Source organism: Lachnellula hyalina (genome assembly GCF_007821495.1).
Source record: "Lachnellula hyalina strain CBS 185.66 chromosome Unknown contig00110, whole genome shotgun sequence".
Classification (NCBI taxonomy): Eukaryota; Fungi; Ascomycota; class Leotiomycetes; order Helotiales; family Lachnaceae; genus Lachnellula; species Lachnellula hyalina.
In genome coordinates this window covers 17093-27171 of record NW_022157224.1, presented here as the reverse complement: position 1 = coordinate 27171, position 10079 = coordinate 17093, and the positions used below count along the sequence as shown (strand labels likewise).

Sequence of the window (10079 nt, the reverse complement as noted above, 5' to 3'; positions counted from 1 at the left end):
TTCCTTTATCCTGTCGTGCTGACTAGTGCAACAGGCCCCGTCACAAGATGTAAGCCATCATCTAATAAACATTTACAGTATAAACGCGCTTTTGTCAAAATACATCAAGGTGGTCTAGTAAAGCAAGTTCAAGAACGCTCCTATGAGTTACAATTGTGCCCAGCAAGTGGTTTCTCAAATGGGAACCACCCGGAGTGTGCAGAATACTACTACATCGTGACGAGAAATATGTCCCCAGTCCCATGGAATCATCCTCGCTGGAAATCGGAAAAGGTACAACCCAACATGCCTCATCATTATTACATCGCGGCCGCTCTACCGTTCATTTTATCCTCAGAAACCACCCGAATACCCCGTTGGCTGAGGCGCAAATCCATTGGTCTGTCCAAACTGAGCTGGAGATGTGCGTCCGCCAGGTCCCGAAGTAATCATGAGTCGGTTTCCGCCAAGAATGGGAGTACTGTTCTCCTCCTTCTCCTGCGACTTCTCCCGCGATTTGCGTTCCTCATTATCCTTCTTCAACATTTCGATCGTAGACCCCTGCTGGGCGAGGTAGTTGATCATGAATGGCATGGTGAAATCAGTCAGACCGTGGCGCCATGAGATCTCCATGACCAAGTGGAGAGGGATGAGATCGTAGCAAGCATATAACATTCCAACATAGCATTCGCGGCTGCCGATATCAACAAACTAAAAACAGTTAGATAAGCTGAAGATCTATAGAAATCAGTCCAACTTACGTATCTAAGCAGTTCCTCAACAACCTCTGACTTGCCCGACATTGCTGCGGTTTCGATTGCATCCTTGAACAGCTTGTCCTGCTTTGAAAGAGCAATGGATTTCTCCCAGCGCTTGTTCTTGCGGTAGATGTTGGCAGCGATCTGGCGGAAGAAGACTAAGTCGTGGCGCTCCAATCGCTGAGCAAGCTCCACTGGATCATAGTTATCGTAGTTCTCCACCGAGTCACGCAGAGTCTTGTAATCCTCTTCTTCGATCAACAGATCGTTGATAGCACTGTTAACCGTCTTCTTGTTCTGAGTTTGAACATTGAGAAGGAAGGGCTTGATCAGAGGGATGTTATCCGACTTCTCAAACATCTTAACAACTCGATTGACGTCGATTCTGGGTGTCAACGCCTGGAGAAGGTCGGTAATGAGTGATGGCTGTTGTTCCAGGTAGAAGTTGAGGGCACGGTAGTAGATTTCCAAGTTCGCAACTTTCACAACAATGTCCTTGAACGAGTGATGCTCCCAAGCATCGGCAGAACGTTCCATCATAGCGAGTGCTGCATTGTCCCACTCATCGTAATGGCAGTAAAGCAAGATCAACTCAGGCCATAGATGAGCCTCTTCGCATGCTCGGATTTGCTTAGGTATGTTTATACGAGTCCAGAAAAGCTTCAAGTGCTCCATCACACGCTCGGGATGGTATTTCGACAGTGCAATACCAAGCTCGGTGAACATACCCATGTGGTTTCTTTCTAAAATTGACAATGTTAGAAGAACACGAGGAAACAATGTTTGAGACAAAAGGAAATGTTTATGGTAGTGTTCGTGTGAGACTAGCTATAAGATAGCCTCAGCCATCCTCTGGGTGTGCTTGGGTCCATTATCGTGCTTCGTAAGTGCTGAAGCTGATTGAAGCCATCTTAATGGGGGAGAGTACCAGATGGCAGGTGCAGCCCGGAGGTAGATGTGTCCGGGTAGTAAGGGCAAAGGGGTGATGGGAAGGATCAAAACATAAGTAAAGGAAGGAACGTACCGAGACCAAGACCTTGCTCAAGGAGGGAGATGAGCTCATCGAAGTAACCGTTGCGCTCATATTGCTTGACCAGGTCTTGCAACTCCTCAGCGTCAACGATCAAGTTCAAACCACAGATTTGAGCGAGGCGGAATTCCTTCTTTTCAACACAAGCGGCATTGACTTGCTTCCAGACCTTGATGTTGTTGGCTTTTCGTGCACACTCGACGGCTGCCTGGTATTCACCAAGGTGTACAAGGGTCGTGGCAAGCTTAGCCCAGTTGGAGATGCTGCTGAAGAAGATCTTTGCAGCTTGGTGGTAGCCTTCAGCGTAAGCCTTATCACCGGACTCCTCAATGTCAGCAACATTTGTGCCTCTCAAGAAGTCTTCCAGTTCGCTCAGTTGATCGGTGCGAGCATAGGCAAAAGCCAAAGCAGTATCGATGGGAGGCTCGCGGAGTGTCTTCCGGGCCATCCGAAGGAACTTGATGAGATCCTCGTCCTTGCCAGCGTGGGTGGCAATTTCAATAACCTATAATGCAGATCTTCGAGTCAGCATTGTCTAATTAAGTAGATTTTAGACATCGGAACAATGTTCCACCGGAATTGAGACAATATTCTAGGAATACCTGGATCTGAAAACCGCTCCTGAGATGTAAAGAGATATTTCCCCCAGGATATTGCTTACCTCGTTATAGTTGCTGGGGTCCTCGGCGCGGATGTAGGAAGCAATACCATCACTGACCCGAAGGCCGTCTAGTTGAGCCTTAGCAACTCTGCTCCAGACCTCCGGAAGCTCGACTCGCTCAGCGTACTCCTGTGCACGGTCTATGCTGACAACATGCTCAACAAGGACATTGACTGCGCTCTTGTGGTCGTCGATTTTCTTGAAGACCTCGAAAGCTTCTTCAGAAAGACCGACATCAATACAGATTTGAGCAACATCGGGCGCGTTATAAGCATCGAGTCTGTGGATATAGTCCATAACACGTGCCTTATCGGCCTTTGTAGCAGTGAGGATAAGAAGGTTCTGAAGACTCTCATTATCACTGAATGGGGATGGCTCAAGGACAATCTTTTCGAGAAGCTCGATCAACTCTACAGGTAAATCGGCCTGAAGGAAAGAGGCAACAGCCACAGAGACCTTGTCGGGCTCTGTAGATTCTGGGACAGCCGTGGAGATGACTTGGTCAATGACCGATCGGCGATGGATGTTGTTCGGGCTGAGAACGAAAGACCACAGTTCACGGTCCGCCCGCTCAAGCAGGTATCGAGATTGAGCCTTGAACATAGAGTTCTCATTTGTGATGCTGACCAACTCGAGATCGTTCTGACCCTTCCGATACGCGATATATGCAAGGTTGGGGTCACGCTTCTCGCAATACTTCCCGATCTGCAATGTATCGTACTGATCGTTGTCCTTCAAGAATTTCTCGGGATTATTGTTTGAATCAATGTAGATCTTGGCGAGAGCGTTGAACACAGCCTGTTGCTGGTTGCCTGCTGCAAGAGTGGCCTCCAGGAATGGCAATAGCAACTTCAAGCGGTTCCTTGACTCAACCTCGGAAACAAGCTCATCGATTGGAACAGACGCAGGGTTGACTGTCTGGAGGAGGTTTTTGATGATCGACTCGTCACAATCAACGTCAAGCAATCCACCAACCACAGCGGGAGTTCGTGCTGGGTTTACACGCTGAACGTAAACCTCGATCGACTTAAATTGCTGGTTTTGGTAAAGGTAAAGAACCAAATCGTGGATGAAATTGAATCGGTCGCAAACGATGATGAGAGGTAATTGTTCGGTCAACTTGGCTTCCTTCAAGAAGTTCTTGACCTTTTCGGGGTTGAAGACTGGTTTAATGTTAGAAAGTACTTTTAATGATGAATTGGTCCAAAAAGAAACGTCATGTTAGAGTTGAGTCGAGCCAGGAGCTCGACACTGTCGATTCGGCTGCTTGGCAGCGTTATCGACGTCTTTCTTCATCTCAGGGTGTATATTCAGGTTCGCGGAGGTAGTAAAGGAATGATCACAGATCGTGCAGTGGTGTTTCCTTATGTTGTGTCGAGGGTGTAACCTGGAAGAGCGGAAAGAGTCCTTGATATTGATGACAGGGTGCTCTTGCCTCATGCTAGGCAAGAGCACCCTGTCATCAATATCAAGGAAGGTCCAGGTAGGGGAGGGGGTATAATCCAAATGAAGGGAAAGTGGAGCTCACAATTGCTGTCTCGGCAGATCCTCTCCACTTCTGTGAACTGGCCCATCTTAGTAGCGGCTTCGATGTACTTGAAGTTAACATCTTGGTCTTCGCTAAGGTTGACAATGCTCCCAAGGTAATGGAAGAGACCCTCGCCGGTCTTGTCATATTTTTCGAACAAGTCGATTAGTCTGGTGGCGCCGAGTAAATCAGAGTATTTAGTCGCAATTTGCACAACAGCGCCAAGATTCTGGCGGATGTTTGACTTCAACATGGCATCGAGGCAATCCAAAGATTGCTCGAGTGACAGACGGCCAAAGAAGTTGGTGAGCCAATCTTGACTGAAGTTAGGAGTCGCAACAATGTTAACCATTACACGCTTGACGGATTCCGGGTCATCATAGTGCTCCAATGCTCGCTGGAAAAGACCGGCTTGCTCGCAAAGTTGAGCAATGCGAGTTCTGTCGTAATGAGAGAACATGTCGTTACCAAGAATAGCATCTGCAACCTGGGGAGCGTTGATGAGATTCATCTCCAGCAAGCGAGTTTGCAAATGACCCTGCTCTGGTCTGTTGTCCTTGAGAGCATCAAGGAGGAAAGCGGTAGCAGGCTGAACCATGCCTTGTGATTGGAAAACATCGACAACACGCTCAATGTCGACCAATGGGCCGCCCTCGTGGTTTGCTAGCTGGGTAGCAAATTCGGATCCCTTCTCCGGATTCACTCTTACAATATTTTGAAGCAACACGACGTAGTCTGGTTGATATCCTACTTGCGCAGCATAAGGCAGGATCTTCTCAAATTGGCCAGTCTCAGCAAAAGCTGCCACAACCTTTGGAGCAACGTTTGCGCGCAAATAGATGCTCAGAGCCAGGTTCAGATCATGCGGTCGAACAATATCACCCAGCTCTTCTGAACAATCCAGCTTCTCTTCCTTCATCCACTTCTCGAGCAAGTGCTTCCGTTGTTGTGCAAGAACTGGTCTAACAAGCTCAAGGGTCTCGTGCTTATTGAGGGTTCCCTTGTCGAGAAGCATGCCAAAGTATTGGAGGATGATCGATAGTTGCCCAGGGACGGCTGGCAAAGCCTTGAATCGCTCGATGGTTTGAGGTGTTCGGAGGAAGCCACGCGGGGAATTGGCAGCAATCTTCGCAGCTTCGGAGTAGTTTCCAGCGTTCACAAGCTGATCGAACTGTTGTGCATAGAGGTTATCTGCACCGGGCAAACCAGCTCTTGAAGCAAGCTTGACAGCAAGACCGGAATTTGCTGGGTTTTGAAGAAGGTAGGGAATGACAGTTGTTTCGTCAACAGCAACAGACAGCACTTGTCCTTTACGGTTGATTCCGACAAGACCCGCAGATTCAGAATCTGGCGCAGTGATGAATATTGTTTCGCTCGATATCCGATTCATGAAGATGCATGTTCCAGTCTCTAGGTCGTAAAGGTGGATGAAGCCGTACTTTGTCACTAAGTAGATGATGCTGTACTTCTGTGAAACTTGCATAGCCACGGGGAAGTCGTTTACTGCCTCTGCTGGAAAGTAAACATCGACTGCTTTCTTTGAGAAGACTGGGTTCGTAGCTTGATGATCGACTTCGACAACGTGCAGCTTTGCGCCAGTGGCAGTGCGGACGGCAAATGTGAAAACCTTTGTATCAGCGGGTGCTCCTTCGAGTCGTAGTGTGCCGAACGCAGCAGCATGTCCCTCGATAGCTTGACTAATGCCCCGGTCCCTCGAATAGAGTTGCATTGCACCAACAACTCGTCCTTGCTGTTGCGTAATACCAACGACCACCATCCACTTTCCATCATCGCTGACACGATAGTTTATAATTTGGCATCCCTGGAGCAGGTTAGCGAATTATCTTGGTTGCTCGTATAAAGACATAATCTTACAGAGAGATTTTGATTCCTCTTGAACACTTCTACAGGAGAGGGTTGATTTGGGTCGAACACATCCCAGTGATAGACGGCCGTATCAGTGATCAAGCCTAAGCTTGTTTCCGAAAACCACTTCCAAAAGACCACATCCTCATTCATTGTAGCCGACTTCAATTTTGCTTTTACGCCTAAATCGAAGATCTGGAGTGTACGAGATTGTGCCTTCAACGCAATGACCTGTTTGGACCAGTGCATGATGGCACTATCCGCCTTGATCGGTCTGCGAATGACATTATTATTGTTTTTGAGATCGACGATTATGACTTCTGGGGAGGCGCCTTCGTTCTTCTTTTCGCGGATACAAATGAACTGGTCAGATTCGAGTGTCTAAACGCCTCAACCGTTAGCTGATGTTGGTCCAGCTTCCGCAGAGCCATAATTACTTACACATGAGTTGAATCCAATTGATGCTTGCTAAAATGATGACTGTCAGTTCCCCCCTAATCAACATCGTTGCCTGGGCAGCTCCAACAGCTCAATTCCTGCGGAGCTCACGGCACATACCTCAACATTAACGCTCGTCAACTGGGGGCATCTGTCAGTTTCTCATCTACCATATTCCATCAGAGTACAGATCTTGAAGCATACCTGGAGCAGCTCCGTAAACTTGATGGGCAGGTTGGGCGCCATCTTGTTGTATTGATTTGCGCAAGCGGCGCTTGTCCACCAGATGCGCGCTCAATGACAACGGGAAGGCGGCTGGAAGGTTAAGAGGCAACGTAAAGAGTGTATTTCCCAAGAGCTCCCAGAGAATTAGGGAATGTAGTGGGTCTTCGTGGAGTTGATAGGGGTTCTTGAGTTTGATGCTGGGAAGCCTCCGCGTAGCTGTACTTTAAGTTCCACCTGGTCTCGCCAGCCTCAGTCACGTGGATGGCTAGAAATGGACTAGCCTATATAAAAATAGGGGTGCGACATCACCACTTCCAGGTCGTTTTCCTTTGCCGTGACATTATTCATATTTTCAGTTTGTTCTTCTTGATCTCACATGATTGTAATTTCTACGCTGTACATAAACAAGCTTGCTCTATAAACAATTCATAATGCTGCAGCATTCCGACCCCCACAGGATATTCAAATAGCAAATAGGTATGGCCTTGATGCAACATTAGTGACAAATTCTTGCATATAGTCAACTATTTTACTACTTTGGAGTCCATAGAATACTCTCTTACCAATTGAGAGGTTAATCATAGTCGCCTAAAGATATAAGATGGCCCACATAGTCCGGGTCCTAGATCGGAAGAGGGAACTTCAGCCGCCCTCAATTCCTCAGCCAACTCAGGTGAAAGATTATTGAATTATCCTATTTGCGTTTGATCTAAACTTGTTCTAATTTCTAAGTGGTGTGGTTTCTTATATATATATATCCAATTCAGAGGCTACCAGCCAGCCATCCCATATAATACAAAAAGAATGCGAAATGCGTCTATGTCCAAACCACCAAGTCTTTCTCAGCAAAAATAAATGAATAGGAAGTAGATATTTTCGACGCCAGGTATATGCAAATGCCAAAAGCAAAGAATTCCATAATAAGAAAATAAAATGGGTCTCATGCCGCACCCATTTCAATTTTCTTCCCTTTTACACTCTTCCATTCGATGGCCAAGCTTCCGATGATAGTAAAAGTAGCCATAATAGTAGCCACGAGGTAAGCTTCTGTCAAGCCAGAATTGTAGGCCATCGTAACTCCCGGGAGCACGGACGGATCTATCGATTTCTGGATGGATGTGGCGCCGGTATTGAGGACGAGCGCTGAATCAACCGTAGGGGCGTATTTCGCTAGTCCTTCCACAAGTTTGTTGGCAAATACGTTTTGGCCTATTGAGACAAATAAAGCCCCACCTAGGGTCTGCAAAAATATGATCTAAACAAACATCAGTCTCGTCTCTAATCAAATGTGGTTGACCTCCAGGAAGTATCAGGCAAAAAGCTTACCACTGACGTGCCTACAGGCACCTGGGAGATATCCAAAAAGGTTTGTACAGCAATCATCGGCTGCTGCATACCCAGACCGATTCCTACTCCAACAATTGCTTGATATCCAATCCAGTAACTATGGTCAGATTCTGGAGTGAGAGTATATAGCAGTCCTGTTCCAATAGCAGAAAGGATCGAGGAGACGATCATTAAAGGTGCATCTGTACATTGTTAGCATGTTAAAGGAACCAATAAGCTAGGACACTCACAGTATCCCATAAGAGTAACCCCAATTCCCCCAAGGACGCTAGTGAGAACGAGTGACAGGAGCATAGGTAGATTCATAATTCCGGATTTCACAGCACTGGCGCCCTTGACAGCTTGGAACCAAATGGGGAGATAATAAATCAGCAGCAAGAAAAATGATCCCATAGTGAAAGAGAACCAAGATGCAGCCCACTAAATAATGAAAAATTAGCACTAATTTTTAAAGGTTCGTATGGGCTGAGCATTAGATAACGAAATGCCCAATCGACTTACCATGGATCGCTTCTTCATCATACGAGGCGGGATAGTACCCGAGTCTCCTTTCCAGAATTGGATGCTAATGAAGATAATTATCAGCACACCAAATGCGACGAACAGACCGATGATCCTCCCATTTGACCACGGGTATTTTGTTCCGCCCCACTGAAGAGCAAGCAGCAAACAAATGATTGCCGGCATAAAAACTATAGTGCCATAGATATCGAATTCCTGGACGCGGGCTTTCCAACCGAGATCTGATATGGCGGCTCGTTCAGGGTTTTTGAAGAAGAAGAGAATGACAATGACAGTAATGGCCCCAATTGGCAGATTGATAAAGAAACACCATCTCCACGTAGCCTTGTCAGTGAAAACGCCTCCCAGAAGGGGACCTGCGACTGAGGCTATTCCGTACATTGCTCCGATGAACCCTGTATACATGGGCCTACGTATATTAATTAGCAGTACTTCTTCGGGGAAATTGCGGGCGTTATTACCTTTTGGCTAGTGGAACTGAATATGCTACAATAATCAAAGCCTAAACATTAAGATCTTAGAGTCAGCTATGCTTCTTAGAGGTTGAGCGGAGTGCGGTATTGTGGGAAGAGAATGCTCCACCCCCAGTAAGAGATTATGATCCGACTTGACTTACACCACTGAAAATGCCGGCAGAACCAACACCAGCTACAGCCCTACCAACTATAAGAGCCGTCGAATTTGGGGCCACTCCACACAGCAAACTCCCTAACTCAAATATTCCAATGGCAATGAGGTAGACCCATTTTATTGAAAAGAAAGTATAAAATTTTCCGAAGAGTAATTGGAATGATGCAGTGGTGAGTAAGTAAGCGCTTCCATACCACTATAATAGGTTAATTGACTACTTGTAGTGGGTAGAGAAGTCATATGTACTTACCCCGACATCAGATAACGAATGGAACTGATCTGTAATCTTGGGAATAGCGGTAGCAATAATCGAATTATCCAATGCCATTAAAAACACCGAAAGGCACAATGCCATGGATATCAGGCCCAGTTTCATCCCTGTAGGATACTCTATCCCTTCCCCACTGGTCATAATCTTTGTCAATTCGACCTGGGCATCCTTCGCAGATACGGATTTTCTCAAGTCGTATTCCTCATGGTGCTCATTCTTCTCAGAAACAGAAGGTGTAGGGGTGGGAGAGCTGGAGCCTTGCCTAACAGACCCTTCAGACTCGAGCCTTGGCTTCTCGTCGATGCTAGGTGAGCTGCTTTTGAGAGTGGAATTGTCCATGTCCATGTCCGTGGTAGACTTTTCGTCTTTCGCCGTCATGTTTAAGACTTTTGGGGAAGACTTTGAACTGCAAACAAATGAAGGAAGATGAGGAAAGGCTGGCCCTTTATCTGATGTACTATGTCCCTGTCTGGGGTCTATGGCTGCTCCGAGATCTCGGCGGATCTTAGACGGCTCCGGACCCAGATCCACGGACCAAGAAGCTTAAATCCAGAATGTATCCGAGTGATACTACGTAGTACTCCGTAGTACGAAGTAGGTGCAATACCGCGTTGGGGATATTATACATAGAGTGCGGACAATGTTGTTGTCTAAGAGAAGAGAAAAAAACCCGAGCTTTGACCTCATATATGTATGAAAGAAACATACACGAAAGAACAATGAAAAGAGAGAATTCAAACAAGAGAATTGATTGTATGCGAAATGGAGACATGAGGAGAATATGTCGGGGGAAAATTGAGCCGTAGTCAAGGAATCATTGCATG

The 10079-nt window shown here is 46.6% G+C and overlaps 2 protein-coding genes across 2 annotated transcripts; both read right to left on the bottom strand.

The window, feature by feature from the left end:
* Positions 1-333: 333 nt before the first annotated feature.
* On the bottom strand, positions 334-6506 carry chc1 (putative clathrin heavy chain; the record flags this gene model as incomplete). Its single annotated transcript, XM_031150093.1, has 9 exons — positions 334-690; positions 741-1480; positions 1762-2272; positions 2429-3591; positions 3957-5778; positions 5832-6203; positions 6264-6290; positions 6381-6401; positions 6465-6506. The coding sequence occupies 9 exons, from the start codon at positions 6504-6506 to the stop codon at positions 334-336; spliced, it is 5055 nt and encodes a 1684-aa protein (XP_031003797.1).
* A 919-nt stretch (positions 6507-7425) lies between these two features.
* Positions 7426-9633, bottom strand: TP (Aspyridones efflux protein; the record flags this gene model as incomplete). Its single annotated transcript, XM_031150092.1, has 7 exons — positions 7426-7740; positions 7812-8014; positions 8063-8252; positions 8334-8763; positions 8816-8856; positions 8971-9180; positions 9235-9633. 7 exons carry the CDS (start codon positions 9631-9633, stop codon positions 7426-7428), a joined length of 1788 nt encoding a protein of 595 aa, XP_031003796.1.
* Between the last annotated feature and the right edge of the window lie 446 nt (positions 9634-10079).